Source organism: Aedes albopictus, chromosome 2, assembly GCF_035046485.1.
Source record: "Aedes albopictus strain Foshan chromosome 2, AalbF5, whole genome shotgun sequence".
Lineage (NCBI taxonomy): Eukaryota > Metazoa > Arthropoda > Insecta > Diptera > Culicidae > Aedes > Aedes albopictus.
Window position 1 is genome coordinate 356,973,099 of NC_085137.1, and position 21,240 is coordinate 356,994,338.

General features: G+C 36.8%; 1 protein-coding gene across 10 annotated transcripts in view; it reads left to right on the plus strand.

Moving 5' to 3' along the window:
• The first annotated feature begins 6,279 nt into the window (after positions 1-6,279).
• Positions 6,280-21,240, plus strand: part of LOC115263302 (protein N-terminal glutamine amidohydrolase) — a 171,070-nt gene continuing 156,109 nt past the window's right edge. The window contains exons 1-2 of one of the 10 annotated variants that reach the window (XM_062852808.1): positions 6,280-7,036; positions 16,652-17,612. In XM_062852808.1, the coding sequence (XP_062708792.1) occupies positions 17,542-17,612 (71 nt within the window). In that variant the 5' untranslated portion in view covers positions 6,280-7,036; positions 16,652-17,541. Of the gene's footprint in view, positions 7,037-16,633; positions 17,613-21,240 lie in introns of all 10 variants that reach the window. The other 9 variants (XM_062852810.1, XM_062852811.1, XM_062852809.1 and 6 more) reach the window with 9 other exon arrangements.

Genomic DNA, 21,240 nt, shown 5'->3' on the forward strand with positions numbered 1-21,240 from the left:
GAATTCATCCCAGGATTCCTTAAGTAATTATTCCAAGAAACCTTACGGGAATTCTTCCAATAATTTCTATAGAAAATCCTAAATAAAATCATTCAAGAATTTCACTAAGGATGCAGTGATTCTTGCAGGATTATGGATGCATTAGGATATCTTTATGGATTCTCGTAAAAAATCTCCAAAGATTTCTATAGGAATCCCTTCAAGAATTCCTTGAGTAAATCCTATAATGATTCCTTCAGGAATTCCACTCCGGAAATCTTCGGGACCTTCTCCTAAATTTTATTTTACATTGCTGTAGGAAATTCCGTCATTGATTGCTTCAGAAATTCCTCCAAGGATTCATTAAGGAACTCTACAAAATATAATTTAGGAATTCCCTCAAAGATTCAATTAGGATTCTAGCAAGGAATCCTTTAATTTATTCCAACGGGAATTGCTTCACTAATAACTGTAAAAATTTCTTAAGAAACACTTTTGAAGAAATTTTAAAGAATTCCAGGTTAGGAAATTCGACTTATCAGTCCTTCCTTAGTTCTCTAGAACAAAAATGGTTAAATTTCGTATCTAGCTTAACTAACCTGGAACATCCCAGCTAACATTTCTGCTGTATAAGAGTTTAAGGGAGCTTTCTTCCAAAAGCGTTTGCTGCATAAGCTATTATGCAGCTACTGGTGTTAGCAGGGATATTTTGATACAAACGTCAAACTCTCATCACGTCCCTTTTAAAGAATTCCTCAAAATATTCTTTCAAATACTTCTTCAAGGATTACATCAGCAATTCCTTCCAGTTCTCCATCAAGAACTCTTCTTTAGGTTGTCTCAGGACTTACTTCAGGAATGTCTGCAGAAATTCCTTACGTACATTATACCTTTGGGAACTCTTTTAATGGTTCCTCCAGGACTTCCTCCTTGGATTGCTTTAGAAATTCCTGAAGGAATACGTTCAGGTATTTCTCCAAAGTATTCATCTGAGAATTCTTAGAAAAATACTTCAAAAATAGCTTTATTCATTTTTTTTAATATTTTTTTTAAAAGACTCTTACAGAAATTTCATCAATGATTCCTTCAGTATTTGTCTTAATGGCTCCTTCACGAATTCCTTAAAAAAAATACTTTCTAATATTGATCCAAGAGTTCCTCTTAGAATGCACGCGGGATTTTCCTTCTTCAGGAACTTCTCCAAGAATTTGTATAATAATTCAAATTTTTCGGTTTTAAAAGACAATTACACCGTCTTTGACCTTGCGGCCTGAACATTATTAACATTAGACAACGGACAACACATATAACACCCAGTGGTCCAGTGGGGTTGAAAAGTTTTGTCGAAAAGTTTTCCCCGACTGGTGCGGGAATCGAACCCGAGGCTTACTCTGAGGCTTACGAGACACCTAAACGACTGATGCCGCTAACCGCTCATGGATACTTCAGATATTCCTCCAAAGTTCCTTGAACAAACTCCTCGTAAGGTTTATTCTGGAGAGTTGGAATGGTTCCTATTTTTCAATTTTTTTTTCCATTTTTTTTAATTTAAATTTTATACGAAAGTGCACTTTTTCAGAGCTGCAAACTATGATTTTCTTCAGTTTTTCTGAACTTTATTATATACCTAAAATTAATTTCAAAGAGATTGTTGAGTTTTTCTGACATCAATTCAAACAATAATCAAAAAATATCCCAAGTTAATTCATTGTGCATTCTGAAAGTTATTTCAAGTTAAATACCAATATTGTTATGATGAACCGATGTTGGTCATCTATAGCACTGGAATCCGCTTCAAATAACTCTCTTTTTGAGCTTCCATTTGATGTTGTGGACATAAAACTTATCAGTCGAACGCCTTATGTTAATGTACAGATAATGTATCCTATGTCGTCGCAGGTCGTCTTTTGCTTCTCTGTGTTCATCTCTTGTATCCCTATGAAGTCTGAATTATCCTTATGTCCACCGTATCATAGCATAGTTTATACTACATTCAAATTACTACAGTTTTCCAGAGTAGTGTGCGGTAGTTCGGCAGCAGCAAAGCTTCGCGCGCTGGCTTTGCTAGATTTTTGCGATTTTTTTTTCTCTCTGCGGGGCTCCGACGACGGGACGAGTGTGCGCGCGCCGTGGTTCGAGTCGATTCCGAATTTTTCGCTTCCCATTGGCGCTAGTTTCCAATACACTTTTAGTTGATAATAAATATTTTCTTTCATTTTTTGCATTTACACAAAAGAGTGAAAAATGTTAGTTCGGGTTCGCCGGTCGAGAAAAAATCCAGGCGCCGACAAGTGAGTCGTGTTCAGTGTATTTCTGTGTGGAATAGACTAAAGGTTTCTGCTCCCTAGTGGAGTGGAGACGCGTGATAGAATTTTCTTTTTGCTAGTTCTTGCGTCGAAAAGTGGTCGGTTGTTAACGGCGGTTTGTGTATATTGATCCATTGTCAAATCATATCACCAACCATAGGTGACTCCCGGACTGACAATGTACCTTACCCTACTAACAAAAAATTCCTTCCTGAGACAAACGTGGAGATGCAGCGAGTCACGGTCTTTATAACAACGTTTGTCTTACTAACATTCCCTTCCATCCTCGATGACCGTAAGGACGTGGCCGGCGCCGTTATTGACCTTATTAAAGTTGAGAGCTCTCGACCTGTGTACATTGAGAATAGTAAGCTAGTCCCAAGCCCTATTCATTGGTTCCTTGTGCAATTTCGATTGCTCTGGTCAATCACGGAGTAGCAACTATGAATTGTGCGGTCATCTATGCTCATGCTCATGCTCATGCTCACTTTATTATATACCTAAAATTAATCTCAAAGAGATTGTTTAATATCACCTTTTGACTCATGAAAGCTTGGCTCAGAGTAAAATCTACCGAGAGGTGATTCAACAAATCGTCGCTTAATTTGCCGTGCAGATTAAGCAGAAGAAATTATCTCAATATTGGGTTGTTAGGCGAACAAGATACACTGAATTCTTTTTTTACACGACTTTTTTTACGCGATTTTATTTTGCACGACTTTTTTTACGCGATTTTCTCGAAGTTACGCGACTTTTTTTTACGCGATTTTGGTCATTTGCGGAGGGCAAATCGCGTAAAAAAAATTTCCTTTGGATTTTTTTTGCGCGAGTTCTCGAAGTTACGCGAACTTTTTTTACACGATCTTTTTTTGCGCGAACGCATTCATCGCGTAAAAACAGAATTTAGTGTATGGCGATTTTCTGTAGTCTAATCGAAACAGCTATTTTTTTGCGTTTATCACAATTTTATTGCGTTCCAATCTTTGTCCTGATCGTGAAATAAACAAAACAGTGTTAATTTCCGTCGATAAACAGACAGTCCAATTGATAGAATGACACCTCGCACTGAAGAAATAAAATCCCTAAATTAACTTCAAATGAATTAAAAAATAGTTAACAGGCACCAACAATTATGAAATTTTGGATTCATGCTGCGATTATGGAAAAATATTCATACCCCTGAAAAATTTTATTGCCATAATACACTTGAGCAATAAACATATGACCATCAAAGTTGGAGTTTTCAGAAAGCTTCCTCAAATTGAATGTAAAAAGTTTTCCAGAACATTATTTTGAACAAAATTGATAAACGAAAAACAACTTTTTCGATATTTAGCGGAATCGCCCTAATTATTAGATGTACTAAATTATTAGTAGTCCTTATTATTATGAACAAAAGTGCTGGAAAAACTTAACGTCTTAACATCACATTTAGTGAGATTGGAGTGTTTCATTTCTTTGATTTTTAAACTCAAATGAACATTCCCTTGGTAAAAGTACCAAAAAAAAAAAATAAATTTTCGTTAGGTCGCAACCTTTCATGCAACTATAATTTTGATTGAGTTTTAGTGTATGGAACATTCGCTCTAATTTATGGAATTATCAAGTACACGGCACAGTGATGGGGCTCCACAAATACCGGATAAAACCTAAAACCTGATAATTTTGGTGCACTGAATCTGTTTTTAACATCAAAACATTCATAACTTGCATTATTTTTGTACGAAAGTGGGTTTGTATAATGACTTTTACAAATCTGGACATGAACTTTGACAGATATCTAATATATTTACGTTCAAAAATAAAATCATAAATTCTCCATTACAAACTTATTTCTCAAAAAAGCCATTTTTTCGTTCTTAGCGCACACAGTGACGTAGGATCCCTGAAAGTTAGATGCAATACACCTGATCGTTCCGAGTATGGGCTTTGTGTGTGCATTAGAATAACTAGCCACAGAAGTCCAATGTTGCGACTGTTCGTGTGACTAACATCTAGTTTGCCACGCCTTTATAGCGTCAGTAGCGGTACCAGAAGTGTCAAAAAAATTTTGTTTCCTAAAACAAAAGATCCTCCACAAGTTGGACACTAATGAACAAACAATTGGGTTGTTTAGTGAATAAAATATTGCTATTTTCTACAGCCTGATTTTTCTGAGTACCGTGATTTCGGGTGAAATTGATCAGTGGGGTGAAATTGACCGACGTGAGGGCAAGGATGGGAACACTCACTTGCAGTTTTCTCAGCTCAGAAGCGTGGAATCAAAAAACGATGTATGGACGACTTTTGCCTTGTGATTTTGTCTAAAAGTTTGCCAAATAGAGTGGAGGTCGCACACGCATACCGAATTCGTGAGTGAGCTGCGAAGGCAACTCTCCACGAGGTGAATGTAATTTACCTTGAATTTACACTCACCTCGTGGAGAGTCGCTTTCACAGCTCACTCACGACTTTAGGATTCGTGAGCGACCCCTACTTTATTCGACAAAGTTTGAGACAAAATCACAAGGCAAAAGTCGTCCATACATCGTTTTTTGATTGCACGCTTCTGAGCTGAGAAAATAGCAAGTGAGTGTAATTCTTTGCAAGTGAGTGTTCCCATCCCTGCGTGAGGGCAATTTTTATTTCTCAAAAATAAAGCTTTGAACTTAAAACGATTTGTAGAAAATGACCATAATCTGGCTCAAGGGTTATTAAATGATGAGTTTACACGTTATACAGCTAATTAGTCACATATTTCTGTATTAAATTTAATATTTTCCAAAACTGCGTGTTTGGCGAATTTGAATGACACTTTCAAAGTTCTTGCACCGTAACTGTATTGCACATGGAATAAATATTCGAATGAATTTAGCTGCCAAGTGTTCGCTAAACCCGATTTCGTCATCAAAAGTTCTTTTCAGATTCAAATAAGTATAAAGACACGATTTTCATACAAAAAAAGTGTCTTTATACTTATTTGAATATGAAAAGTCGATGCAAACGTTTGCATGGATGATGACTTATATATTACTAACCAAAATTCTAATCATTTTAAGGTTGCAGCCAAAATTCCATAACAATCGAATCGCTAGAAAAAGAGATTTTGATTCCTATACATGATTATTTTGAATGGAAAACGGCTCTGTCTTTATACTTATTTCTTACACTGTATAACGTGATTTTATTGCATTCCAATTTCTTTGTTTTGATGGTCAAATAAATAAAACTTTATTTTTCGTGGATAGAATGGCAGTTCAATCGATAAAATGACAGTTCGCTCCGAACAAAAAAAAATCCCCATACAAACTTCAAATGCGTTTTAAAAATAGTTCTCGACTACTAAAAATTATGAAATTTTGGATTTCGACTAATTTTTGGACGGAGATTTCGATTATGTAATTACCTGGATACCCTTAAAGAACCCAAGTATCACAATTGAAGTTATTAATATAATTAAAAAGAAAAGTGACCACAGCGCCATTGGAGTTCTAGTGTACATATTGCTATTGTGAGTGCATTGCTTATGCTCAAGTTTAAAATTATCTTTAATTTCTTTCATCATTCGTCTCTAATTTTTTCTTGAACCTTCTTCGTTTCGTGCATTAGCTGACGCTCACTCCGCTGATAAAGTTCCCACTCAGCGTGCCTGTCTGGATCATAATGACCTCAATACGACTAGGATTAAGAATAACATATCTGCCGTGTGCAGGATATTTGTCTCATGTTAATTGGGATTCCCATAGCACATGGGACAACTATACTGCACACGGCAGATATAAAAGGACGTTCAAAAAATGTTGTAGGGTCCCAATGTTTTTTTTTATCACATTCAAGACTCGTAAAACTTCCGAGAACAGAATAACTTTGAGTACAGACAAATGGTTAATGAGCTTTTAAAAAGCTTCAACCAACTACAAGCACCGATGAGCGTAACGGGGGTAACGCATCCACAGTGCGCATGCTTCCCTCAACGCGAACATTTCGTTTTACTGTCATTCTATACTCTGACTCAACTTCACTTCTGTTATGACAACTTTGAGCACAACTTGTTTTCGTCCCGGCATCATCGTTTGATAGCTTGCTTAGCTACTAGGCAACTAGTAGCGTGTGAGAGAGAGTTTGCCTGCCACCCAGTTTTCCACACCGTGATTTCTGTGTATCCTTTTGTGTGTAGGTATTTTCCTGAGAGTGCGAGAGAGAGTTTGACTCCGAACTGAAGAGGTGGGTGGTGCGTGAATTTGCGAAGGAAAAACTCAGTGTTCTCCGTCTGATTGGTCCTTTCGGCTCTCGCGTGTGTTTATGCTGCTGCTGAGTGCTTTCTCCGGGATTTAGCTCAGGCTAGACTGGCGTTCCATCGATAATAATAACACATTTTCCTCTGTGACCGCAAGCAGACAGGAGTTTCCTTTCGAGTGGTGAGGAACCGCCTGGTTCCAAACTTAATAACAGAAGAAAAAACGCAGCATAAAGCTAGTCCTAGTAGTGCTTGATAGTGCGGCAGAGAGTATCCCCTGCAAATCCCCGTTTTCCCCCGTTTGTGATCCTTGTTTCGCGAGTTAGCCTCGATTTTCCCACTTGGCTCTGGTGGCTGATGATGATGGATTTGCTGCAGTGATGAGAAAGACGGTATTGTGGGTTGGTGAATAATAAGGAATCAGTGTATTGTCGAGAAAATTTTCCCGTCGAAAGCTGAAAGGAAAATTCTGTGACTGAGTTTGATGAGAATAAAGATCAAGTGGATGGCATCAGAGAACCCATCAGAGTTTCACGGTGTGTTCGAAACCGGTGTTAATAAATGAAAAACTGCTCAAAATTGTTACCCGACATCCGAAAAATATACTTATAGGCATTTCATCCTGAAGCTTTGAAAATTTGAAAATGTAAATGGAACAACAATGCAGTGGGTATTCTGCCTCATGCCATCACATTCAAAAGATATATCAAATTCAAAAGTTTACTCTGCAGTCTTGACAACATTTCGTTTGGAAAATAAAAAGTTACATTCAATAGGATGCATAAAAATGAAAACTATGACTGAATCAATCTACGCCAAGTTTCTGTGAAAAAATAAGTATCTGCTTGAAATACTTTAGCAACAATTCACAGATATGTACTTCTCAGTAACTTTCCTTTAACAAGAAGGTTGTAGCTCTATTGAAAAAAAAAATACAACTACATTTCAATGGATTTGACGGGAATTCTTTGTGAAGTCATCATCAAAAATCTTTTAAAATTGTGAACTTTGAGAGGTTTGCAAGAGAATTTTCTGTTGGTGGAAATTCTGGTGGCGGAAACATCTGATTAGATGTTAGAAAATGTTTTGCATGTCTTGTACGCAATGATTCAAATAACGGTCTGGGACATATTCACAAACCAATTATTTTTTTTCATTCAATTCATATAAAAATGTATTCGGCAGTTTCTTGACACAATTTTTTCGGCAATTCCATTCCAAATTCCTTTGGGATTGTCTTCGGCAATTGTTTTGAGAATTTCTTCAGAAACTGCTTTAAAAATGATTTCGATTTTGTTACGGTAGTTGCTTCAGTAATCGATTAAGTGATTCCATTGTTGCAAAATTCTCTAAATAATCTGTCAATCTGGGCAAGAGATTTAGGGATCGAGTTTGCTCCGCAAAAACTCAATTGGTTGTGTTTTCTAGAAAGCGGAACCCAGCCCAACTGAAACTCAATCTTTTGGGAATAGAAATCGACCAGTCTTTGACTTCGAAATACCTTGGGGTCTGGTTTGATTCAAAAGGCACTTGGGGTACCCAAATCAAGTATTTGGTGCAAAAATGTCAACAAAGGATCAATTTTCTACGCACAATTACCGGAACATGGTGGGGTGCTCACCCGGAAGACCTCATAAAATTTTACAAAACGACTATTCTCTCTGTTATTGAGTATGGCTCTTTCTGCTTCCACTCAGCAGCAAACTGCCACCTAATAAAGTTGGAACGAATTCAATACCGTTGTTTGCGTATTGCTCTCGGCTGTATGCACTCAACGCATAATGCGAGCCTAGAGGTCCTGGCAGGGGTGAAACCTCTCCAGAACCGATTCTGGGAGCTCTCGCTAAGGTTACTCATCAAGTGTGGAGTGAGCAACACACTTGTCATTGAAAACTTCGAAGAAATGCTCAGTCTGAACACTCAATCAAAATTCATGAGAATCTATCTGTTCTACATGTCATCTGACATAAGCCTACCAAATTATAATCCTCCCCGTGTACACTTCACTAATGACAGTTCCTCTGTTAAATACGATCTATCCATGAAACAAGCTGTTCATGGAATACCAGATCAACTTCGATGTATATCTATTCCTCGCATTTTTAACGAAAAGTACCAACATGTCAATTCCTGTAAGAGATTCTTCACTGATGGGTCTCGCATAAATTGATCCACTGGTTTCAGTGTCTTCAATGAAAATTTTACCGCCTTCCGCAAACTTCAGGAACCTTGTCGGTTTATGTTGCTGAGCTGGCAGCAATCAACTTCGCTTTGGGGATGATTTCCAACATGCCCGTAGACCATTTCTTCATCTTCTCGAATAGCCTTAGTTTGATTGAGGCACTCCGGTCGATGAAACCTGTAAAACATTCATCTTACTTTCTTACAAAAATAAGGGAGCAGATAGGTGCACTGGTCGAAAGATCATACAAGATTACCTTTGTATGTGTCCCCTCACATTGCTCAATTTATGGCAATGAGAAGGCGGACTCTCTCGCAAAGGTGGGCGCACAGGAAGGTGAGATCTATGATAGAAGAATTTTACATGATGAATTTTTCCATTTTGTTCGCCAGAGTTCTCTTCAAAGTTGGCAAAATGATTGGCGAGATGGCCAGCTGGGACGGTGGTTACATTCCATTATTCCTAATGTTTCTTTGCGAGTGTGGTGGTATGGTCTGGATGTAAGTCGCAATTTCATTCGCGTGATGTCAAGACTTATGTCCAACCATTACTCGCTAGACGCGCATTTACACAGGATTAACCTCGCGTTGAGCAATGTTTGTACTAAGTGCGGTTTCGGTTATGATGACATCGACCACGTAGTTTGGCAATGCCCGGATAATGACGCCTCCAGAGCGCTACTTTTGGATACCCTTGAGGCCCGAGGTAGACAACTCTTTGTTCTTGTGAGAGATGTGTTGGGGACCCGCGATGTCACATACATGGGATGCATTTTCGACTTTCTTCGCTCTGCTGGTATAAAAGTTTAATTTGCTTGTGTTTTCTTCTCCAGTTTTTTTTCTCTGTTTTGTCCTCTTTGTGTTACCAAGCTGCTCCTGGCCATCCGGAAAACCAAGTCCCACAACAAGTTGGTACCAACACCACAAGGCACCGAATAAGCTAGCAAGATGCGATTTACCCCCGGATGAGCAGCAGTGAAACCTTTGGCCCAATCCTTACCCTGTCCATCCCTCAAAATGTGACCTTCTAACCTCGAGCTGCCACGAGTACCCTGGCTTCCACCCATTACTAACAGATATCATTAAAAAGTTATTACTCCGTATAATGTATACTATTAAGTACAAAGAAAGATCCTCGGCTCCGTAAAGCGTTATACGCGATTGAGCCCCAAATAAATGAACTAGATAAAAAAAAATAAGTGATTCCATTATTGGAAGTTGCTTTGGAAAATCCTTCTGTAATTTCCTATAAATTGATTGATTGATTTATCTTTATTTGAGAGACTTTCAGCCCTTGGCTGGTTCGTCACTCTTTCCTATAAAAATGCATCTGCAGTTCCTCCAACAATTCCTCTGAGAATTGATTCAAGATTCCTTTGTGAATTCCTTTGAAAATTCTTAGAGCCTTTCGTTGGGAAGGTGACAATTTCATTAGGAAAGTAGCGTTATTCCAATAATTCTACCAAGACTTGCTCTGATAACTTATTCTGGTGTCCCTCCGTAAATTTCTCCAAGAGTATGCCATGATTTACCTAAGAAATTTCTACGAAAATTACTTAATTTATTTTTTCAAAAACCTTTTTTCAAGTTTTTCTGGGTATTTCTTCTGGAGTCCCCTGTAAATTCCTTTAGGAGTTTATTTTCTGGAATTCATTCAAGATACCTCCGAATATTTATTTAACATTTGGTCCCAAAATTCCTGTATAAATTTCTGCGGCAATTCTTTCAGAAGTTTTTTTTTCGAACATTCCTCCAAGAGGTCCTTCAATAACTTATTTCAGAGTTTCCTTGGGAGTTTTTCGGAATTATGTCGGAATATTTCATCAAAACTTTTACCATGAATGTCTGGAAGTTTCTCTAGGAATTGTCTTTGAGAATTTCTTCGTGAACTCCTGCGTGAATTCTTCCGGGAGCTTCTCCAAGATTCCTCCTGGAATTTCTTTGGAACTACTTTCTTTAGTTCCCGCATGAACCTTTGAAAATTTTTCGAAAGGTTTTCCACGATTTTTTTTCAGAAGTTTTTTTGTTAATTCTTTCAGGAAATAACTTTAGGAGTACGGGAATTTCCTCATATTTATTCCTCAAATTCCTAGGATAGGCTCACATCTATCCTTCAGAAAATACTACAGTCTGTGTCTGGCTTTCAAACAAAATTTGCATATTCCTCTGATTTCTTAGAAAAACGTGATATTCATTGAAAGTAACATTCAGAGCTAGATCATTTATAGAAGTTCCTAAAGTCTTGGTCAGAAATACCTTCGGAGCGATTTTCAGTGACTCGCTATAGAGTTTCATACGAATTAATTCAGAAGCCTTCCACATTCTTGTAAAATTGGGGAAACGCGGTTTTCTGCTGTTTATTCTCTTCATTATGGGATGTTTTCTAAAACATGTTGGAATAAACGTTGGCTGCAAAATTTCCCCTACTAAGCTGCATTTAGCGGCCAAGTTTAACGCAATTTTGGCCCATTATAATGAAGAAAGCAAAGCTGCCGAAAATACAACCAAAACTACCCTACACTGAGGATACTGCAACTCCGAAAATCATACGAATCAACTATGATTTTTTGCCACAAGAATTTCTTGCGAAAATCATAGTTACGAACTATGATTTTGGATTCAAAGCGCCAACTATTATTGTCATACTGTTACTGTATAAATTTCATAACACTCACGTATGAAAAACATACCGATAACGTATAAAAACTGAAACTATGTCGTATGAATATCATACATATTTTTATGAAATATTTTGCACAAATTAAAAAAAATCGCAACCTGGAATCGAACCAGGCACGTCAAGGTTGGCGAGTGCGTGCTTTACTCATACGACCATCGACGCTTCGGAAGTTGAAGTGGTTAGAAGCCAATAAAAGTTTTGTTGTTTTTTTAGCAATGGTGTTTTATAACACATCTTATGATTTTCATACGATGCTTCTTATGAGATTTTTCATACGACAAATCTTATGGATTTCGCATTTCAAAGTATGAAAAGCATACGAGAACTATGAAATGACGAAAAAAATAAAAATTACTGATTCATAGGATGTAAACTATGAAAAACATACGAACAGTATCCTCAGTGAGGTATGCTTTTCAATAATTTTAAATTATTGTCTCAGGAATTTCTATAAAATGTTATTCCATACAAATATCATTCAAAGATTTTTCTGATTAACCCTGAACAAGTGACCACGGTGTCGTTTAGGGATCCTCTTGCAATGTTTCTATGAGTTCCACCTGGAAATCTCCAAAATGTTTTTCAAGACATCCTACAAAACATTCCTCCTGCAACCATTTTTTCTTGCAATTCTCCAATATACTTTTGCTATTTATCCATGGCATACAGGAGGTGGCCAAAATGCATTTTGGGATAGACATGTTTGGGATAGGCAACTTTTTTTTTCTCTCACAAAAAAAGTTGAACAAGCTGTAACTTTTCATAGAGTGCATCAAAAATTCTCAATTTATGGCTGTTTGTCAACTTATTATATGTGCATCATTGGTACATATTTGAGCTCGATTGGTTAAGGGCGGACGGGACGGTCGGGGAAATATCCGCCATTGCTCTGTTGCTACTAAGATGGTAATCTCAGATTCTACTTCATATTTTGCAACAAAAACCTATCACTGTGTATGCTCACTTGCAGTCCATATGCTGATTGTTTTTCAGCATCTTCAGTGCGATAGAACTCGAGATTACCATCTTCAAAATCGCGAGGCAAATTGTTAGAAAGAGAGGCAAGATAGGAAAAATAACACGGCGTCCCGTTTCACCTTAATCTTTCGCGAAGCTAGAACTGTTCTCGTAAAACACTATTTTTTAGAGAACTTGTTTTTAAACTGTCATATCTCGGAAACCAGTGAACCGAATTGAATGAAATTTTGAACGTTTATCAACAGAATATTAAAGCTTGAAAAGGCTTTAAAACATAGGTACTTTTTAAACGTTGAAAAAAGTTGTGATGGATTGACACTTTTGGGATCTTTCTCGAAAAAACGTAAATTTTTTACATCAATGTGATTAATATTTAGTTTTCATATCCAAAGATTTTGTACTTCTCTAATCAAGATACATATATATAATAAGATATATTGGAGCCTGTTTGGATTAAATGAAGAACACATTCAGTATTTTTTGTGTAATATTGTAAATTTGAGTTTTTTCCTCTATATGGGTGGAAATGTCAAACCACTATAACTTTATTTGCAGTGAGAAAATTTTAAATTTTATAACGTCGTAGTAAGAATCAATATATTGTTGATAAACGTTCAAAATTTCATTCAATTTGGTTCACTGGTTTCCGAGATATGACAGTTCAAAAATTGGTTGCCTAAAAAATAGTGTTTTACGAGAACGATTCTAGCTTCACGAAAGATTAACCAATTCAGCCCAATTTTATACTAATGATGCACATATAATAGGTTAAAATTTGAGAATTTTTGATGCACTCTATGAAAAGTTACAGCATGTTGATCTTTTTGTGAGAGAAAACAAAAAGTTGCCTATCCCAAATATTTTGGCCACCTCCTGTATTTCTTCTGAGACGAAATCCATTTTTTGAATTTAGGTGCCCTGTGTACTGGACGGAGTTGTCAAGCAGTTGGTCAGCTGATAAAAAGTGATTTAAAAAAAAATATTTGAATTTAATTTTAGGTTGAAACTTCTAAAAATAAAAAAATATAGGTAGAGTTTACAAAAAATAAATTTTCAATAAATCAAATCGATAAATTAAAAAAAAAAGAATCCAATTTCCAGTCCTCCAGAAATTACTTGGAGAATTTATCCAGTAGTTTATTTGAAAATTCCTTTGTCCTTTAGAAATTCTTTCGTCATTTAGCAATTCCTTCTTCATTTAGTGATTCCTCCAAAAAGTTACTTTGGGAGAAATTCCTAGAGGAATCCTTTCTTGAATTTATTTTGAAAAGTTTTCCAGGAATTCTCTCAGAAGTTTCTCCGTTAATTCTTCCAGGAAATAACTTCAGGATTTCAGAAATTCCTTCACAGTTTTTCCCAAAATTCCTAAAATATTTGTCAGAAACACTTTCGGGAAGATATCTAGCCCTGAAGTTTCATGAAGAATTAATTCAGAGGCTTACGGCCAGACAGATCGCACGAGAGAAAATCTGCGCTTCAAATGTTGCACATCATTCCTTGGATTTAATCCCGTTTGTACAAAAGCATTATGTACTTGACATCAGTTTGAAATTGAAAAGCGTTTCGTGTGCCGAGGATAAAAAAAAGAAATTCATTAGAAAATTTTCAATTATAATAAAATAAAAAAAAAAAAGAAATTCATTAGAAAGTTATTCAGAGTTACTCTGAGTTGCTCTCGTTTGCACAGCGTCTTGTCCCTAGTTCAGAAGCTTATCTACATAAATATGTTCCTTGAACAGTAATGGAAAATACGCTATATTTTGCAGTTTTATTTTTTTGTCATGTGATGTTTTCTAAAACCTGGATGTTTTCTTAATCGTTCATTTCACGTTGGCCTTAAAATTCCTTCTACCAAGCTGAGTTATGTGGCCAAGTTTCAGAAAATTTGGACTTTAAAACCCTTCATAATATAATATCGAAGAAAATAAAACTTCCAAAAGTAAATGCAACCATGGTACCCCTAGGCGTCCTTTCGGGTAATCAAAAAACATTGTCCATATCTACATTATTCTACAGGTAATATGTGACTCCAGTCAAAATTTATTCAAGGATTATTCTAAGCAACCCTGAACAAGATACAACGGAAATGTCTTTCAAGAATCCTCTCAGTGATACTTTGCCAAAAGTTTTGCCAAAAATACCAAAAATGTTGATTACCTCTCGCAATACTTTTATGAGCTTCACCTGAAAATTTTCAAAACTTTTCACAAAAAATCTACTATTTCCTTCAAGTGTTCCTTAAAATTTTCAATATCCTAACACATTCCTTCTGAAAGTAGAATTCTTTTCAAAATTCTTCAACGTGTTTTTCATGCTTTTCTATGATTTTCTTTATTGATGAACTTCTTAGGTACTTTCCTCGGATATTTATCCTACATATTGTCATTAGTTACTGGCCAAATTTCTGTCGACTTGTTTGATTTCGTTGTTGAGGCTGCGCCGCTGTGAGCTTCTGGGTCTGATTCTGCTGCGATATCCTGCTGGGTTTCAAACTAACGCTTGCTTGCAGATTTTGGTAAAACATTAAAAGAAATCCCAGGCAGACCTTCTGGGAGAATTCTACGAGAAATCCTAGGTGAAAACCCTGGAAACATTCCAGATGAAACTTCTGGAGGAATCCCAGGTTGATTTCATTGAAGAATTTCCTAGGAGCTCCAGCAAGAATTCTCGGAAGCTTTACTCTAACATCTCTTGCAAGAGTTATCGAAAAAAAAATTCGCTGTAACTCCTGGAGTGAATCCCTGATGTAACTCCTGGGAATATTGTTGTATGAACTGAACATTTCCAAAGAAAAACCTTCCTGAAGAATTCTCACATGATTTTTTTTTTCAATTCCCAGCGGAATTTTCGGGAAAGTTTCACGGAAAACTTCCGGTAGAAGTCCTGAATTCAGACGAAATTCTGCAGGTACCTACGGGATTATTTCTGAAAGAACGTCCATGAGAATTCCCAGCGACACTTCCGTGGGAATTTCGAGAGAAACTTTGGGAAGATTTCTCTGAGGAAGTTCCAAAAGAACTTTGGTAAAGTTCCGGAAAAAAATCAGGAGTAACACCGGAAGAATTTACGGAAGAACTTCTGGAAGAATTCCTTGAGAAACTTCTGAAAAACTTCACGGTAGAAATTCCGGACGAATTCCTGGAGCAACGTTCGAACAAATTCCTACACCTAGGCGAAGTTTCCGAAAAAATCTAAAAAAAAACCAAAGAACTTCTGGAAGAATTTCTTAAGAAGCTACTGGAAGAACTGGAGGAAGAACTTCTGGAAGTATTCTCTGAAGAATTTCTGTAAAATTTCCCAAACTTTTTGAAGAATTCCGAAACAAATTTCTGATTAAACTCACGTAGAACTTCCGGACGAACTTTTGGAGCAATTTCCTGAAAATCAAACAAATTCCTAAATCGAGACGAATTTCCGGAAAAAAATGTAAAAGAAACTTGCAAAAAACTTCCAGAAGATTCTCCTCAATAACATATGGAAGAGCATCCCAAGTAAATTCCGGAAGAATGTCCACCATAATTTATTGAAGAATTCCCAGTGGAATTCTTGCAGGAATTTCCAGTGAATCTTCTTAAGCAATTGGAACTACCCAGAAAAAAGAAAAGTCGAGGAACTTCCAGAGGAATTATCGGACAAACTCTTGGAGAAATTCCCGGAAATTCTAGAAATCCTAGAGGAAATTATTGTAAAACTCTTAGAGGAGTTCTCGGTAAAACTTCGAGATGAGCTTCCAGTGAAACTCCTGGAGTAGTTACCAGTGAAAGTTGAAGAAACTCCTAGTTGAATTACTAGAGAAATTCTTAGAGGAAAACATGGAAAGTTAAAAGTTCCACATTGCAAAATGATCAAAATATAAAAATATTGTGTCAAAAATGCAATTTGAAAATTGTTTTTTTTTTGGAAATGTGTAGTTAAAAATTTTAAAACAAGCGACATTATGTTTTCTAATGGCACACAAAAAAAGTCGTGAATTTATTTAAAAATATTGGATGCATTTAGTTTGAATATCATACTTTTTGAATTTGTGATGAATTAATGCACATTTTTTTTTCTTCGTGAATTTTATCTTAGGCTAATTCTTCACACACAATTGATGCATATTTTCAGCATCAAATCTTCAAATCATCTTCAACTTTCGTTTCCCTTTATAACATATTTTCGAAAACGATACCAGAACAGATCTTTTGAATTGCGGGTGCCAATTTGTTGAAAATTTTCATTTGCTGATAATGGTTTCAGACACACCGTGAGTAACCTAGTGGGGTCGTGAGTGACGAATATTTTCATTTCATAGTTTTTTTGTTCTCCAAAGGAAATTTTTCAGTAAGAATTGATGCAGCTTGGGTAGAGTAGGCATAGCTCTAGATAGAATTTCAAATTAGTTTTATTGTGGTCGAAGAAGAGACTTCTGATTTTTGCTAGTGAATGTGAGTGAAGCATAGTTTCGATGTGTCGAATGGTATAATCCGCCAATGTTTATTGTGAAGTGATTACAGTAGATAGACGGCCTCCCCATAAAAGATCCTTGTAAAGTGTCCAAGTGTCGTGAAATTCATGAAGCATCAACATTGCGTTCGTTCTTTGTTAAGATAATTGTCGGTGGCAATATTCACCCTAAAAAGTGCATCAATCGGTGTGAAAAATTAGTGCTCAAAAATAGCATTTTCTCTAAAGTGGAAACGCAAATTCGTGGTTATAAGGTGAATCATCTAGGAAATCATATAAGATTAGCACTACTACGCTTTAAAAGCACAAACAGTGCAGGTCTGTTGAAAATACCTTATGTTCTGAAAGAAAGTCGGGGACATTCATTGAAGACATATAAATCTTGTTGGCCTCATTTTTGAAAATCCGTATGAAACATCGCTGAATCGGAATGCTCCTGTCCTACGGATACAAAAGCGTATAAATGTGTGATTGTGTTTAGAGAGCTCTGACCTGTATCCTATTACCAGCCAGAGGTTTTGCCAGCAAACACCACTGGAGCAGCAAGGATCATCACAGAGAGAGTGCAGACGCAGCACCATCAGGAGCAGCAGTGAGCAACAAGAAGAGCACCGAGCAACGAAACGAGAGCAGTTGCGGTGAGCTTTTCCGTTGAGGAGAGGCTGTTGTGAAACGTGTGGAGAGCTGCAGATAGCGTAAAAAACAGCAACGACCAAAAACAAGAACATCAACAACACCATCGAAGAACGAGCGAAAATGTCGGCAAACGATGCAAACTTTATGTTGTTCTCCAGCATCAATGATTGTTCCTACGTTTCGTGCTACTGGTAAGTGAAAATTGATTTATGCTTTCTCACAGAGTACATACCTACGTGTAAGCACTATAGTGCTGGGTGTACACACAGTTTGTGTAAGCTCTTTTTTTACTTACTTATATCTAAGTTGCAGAAGAAAGCAACAAGCGAGAAAACAATCTTGTGGGTGGTGGTGATGGGAAATTTCTAGCCAACATGTAGGTGTATCAACAATTTCTTGGTTGGATGATGGGTTACTTTATTTTGTTTTGATAGAGTGGTTGATTGATGTTATCATTTATAGAGCTTCCTGGGGAAGTGAGGTGAGATATACCTATAGTCTTTGTTGTGGTAGTTACACACCACCAGAATGTGCGTTGATGGAACTTGACAATTTTGTTTTAGACGCATTGCGGTGGTTTCCTTTTTAGACTCTCCGTACCATATCAAATTTTCTTACCATTAAAAAAGTCATCTGTCCAAACTTTGAGGACACATACAAAACTTGATTCACATATAAATAGTAAAAACTATTTGAAAAACCCTAATTAATCCACCTAGCGGTGATGGCGCCTTTCTCGTGCCTTTGAAACCCCATTTCAACAAAACTCAAGTGACATGTTGATGAACATCGCACACGCAGAAAAATAAATTGTAAACACAATTAAATTCTAGTTCAAATCAACCAATTTTCCAGTTTACTATAGCGACAAACTAATTTCTAATTCTAATTCTGAAATTTTTGACAGTTTGTTAAAACAAACAGAGATATGGTATTTTCAACATGAAATAATGGATTGATTCAAACGACTGCACTTTTGCCACTAACAAACCCGGATTGTGATTGTGTTGGTGACGGCAGCAACTGCGGCAGCTCGGAAATCTATTTTTAGACCGTAAGTAAGCGGATGGGGAGGAGAACGACTAAAAAAAAGACAAAAAGGCGAATCCGACAAACTTTTTGTGGATGCTGTCGTGAGTACCTGCGCGTTATCCACCACGGCCAAAGCTGCACTTGGAAGTTGGCATGATGGATTTGTTACACCTTCTTCGTTGTGACGATGTTGGGGTAAGCATTTTTAGAGGTGTGAGTGCTTTCGGACCATGTTTATGGTTTTTATTTGGTTGAAACAAATGAAATTTTTGACATTATATGAAATGATGGTAATCGGTTGTTTTTATCGATTAACTCTGAATCAAAACAAAGAAATATAACTTTGGAATAAGTAAATTCTCAGTTTGAAAATCAACCATGCGTTTTATTGTTTTAAACAAGTGCCATTTTTCTGCGTGCACTTTCATACGTTTAACAAAAATCCATTTCATGGCATCAGACGCTTAGCTGTTTTTCTTGTTTTATCCTTAAACTTAAAAAAGCCGCTATCTTGTGTTTTGAGCCGCTATTTTGGGTTTAAGTCCGCAATCGTGGATATTCTGGCCGCCATTTTTGGACTCTGGACCGCATATATGCTTCATATCAAATGTATATATAAATATATTTCAAGATTTTGGAGCCTTTGACAGCCGCCATCTTGAATTTTGTGACTCCATATTGGGTATTCTGGTCGCCATTTTTGGAATTCGGACATCTTCCCCATACCAAATATACCCATAGTGCATGGTTTTAGAGCCCAAAACACTATTCAAAAGCCGCCATCTTGAATTTGGAGCAGCCATCTTGGATTTTAGACCATTATCTTGGATATTTTGTTCGTCATTTTTGGACTCCAGATATTTTTTTCCATGCCAAATATAATTATATTGCATGGTTTTAGAGCCTAAAACACCAATAAATAACCGCCTTCTTTAATTTGGAGCCACCATCTTGTACCTTATACCGCCATTTTGGATATTCTGGTCGTATTTTTGATCGTATTTGTCGGAGAACCAACAACACCATTAAACAACCACCATCTTGAATTTAGAGCTGCCATCTTGGTTTTTTACCGCCATCTTGGGTATTTTGTTCGTCATTTTTGAAAGCCGGACATCTTTCCCATACCAAATATACCCATATTGTATAGGTAGTCTAAGCCTAAAACACCACCAAACAGCCAACATTTTGAATTTGGAGCCGCCATCTTGGATTTTTTACCGCCATCTTGGATATTTTGGTCGAATTTTCGAACTCCGGGCATCTTCCCCATACCAAATATACCCATATTGCATGATTTTAGAGCCTAAGCCACCATTAAACAGCCACTATCTTGAATTTGGAGCCGCCATCTTGTATTTTATAACGCCATCTTGGATATTGTGGTCGTACTTTTGGACTCCGGACATCTTCTTCATACCAAATATACCCATATTGCATGATTTTAGAACCTAAAACACCATTCAACAGCCGCCATTTTGAATTTGGAGCCGCCATGTTGAATATTAGGCTGCTATCTTGAATAATGGGCCGACATCGCGGAATTTGTGGTCTCCAGTGTTGATTATCGCACAAAGTTCGTCAACCATGCTTAAGGTTTTAAAAGTAACGCAGTTTGATGTGTCGCATGATGGTGCTTGCTTCAGTTCGATATACAGCCAGTGCTGGTCCGGATCACTCAAATGGTCATAACTCCAGAACGCCATGACCCATCTGGACCATTTTCGAGCTATAATCCGAAAATCGGCCAATGGGAAGTGCCTTAAAAGTGAGTGAATATATTTTGCGCACAGACATACATACATACACACATACATATACACACACGTACAGACATCATCTCAAATCATCGAACTGAGTCGATTGGTATATGCGACTTGATCCTTCGAGCCTTTTTTTCGAAAAATCGTTAGTTGAGTGAACATATAGCTTTTGCCGTACACTTAGTGTACGAGAAAGGCAAAAAGATTCAAAACTACCATGAATCATCAATTAAACAGTCATCTACTACATGATTTGGATAGAATGCTGTGTAATTTGGGTTAGTTTTGTGAAAATTTCCAAAGTTATTCAAAGTTCCAAAGTCAATTTTATTATACTGGGAAGGCTTTCTCAGATCTGGCTGGATTTTCAAGTTTACATTTAGAACGGCTATCATCCGTTGATGTTTAGTTGACCAATAGAAGTGTTCTACAAAGCACTATTAACCAACGCAGTAAAATGTAAAATTACTATTTAAATCTTACTATTTAAATGTGAAATTGTGAAATTATTGTAGTTTTTCGTGGTTACTCAACGATAATTGTTGAATTACTTGAAATAATTTAAACACCATTGTGTTTTCATCTTCAGCAAAAGAATGGACATAACTAAATTCTAACGGTATTGTCTTTACCGTTTTGGTGCAATTTGCGAATATCGGAGCACATTTCCGTGAGAATGCTCGAAAACCCACAAAATCGATTTGATGCACCTTTAAATTTCAATCAATTTGGCTTATTTTTTGGATTGAAGACTTGTTTTTTTGCAAATTCATTGGGAATTTGATGTAACACGGTATAGGTAACAAAAAGTGAACAGGTCTAATATATAGACATCAGCTGTACATACAAACAGGAGGGAGAAAGTACATAGGAAGATACAAAGTAGGAGGAAAGGGACGGGCCTGGAATTGAACCCAGTAATAGCTAAATACGAACCAAAAGGGGATGCCACTAGACTACCAAGCCCGTTATTTGGCATCAACATTTTATGTGGTCGATTTTACGCCGAGCAATGTGATCTACA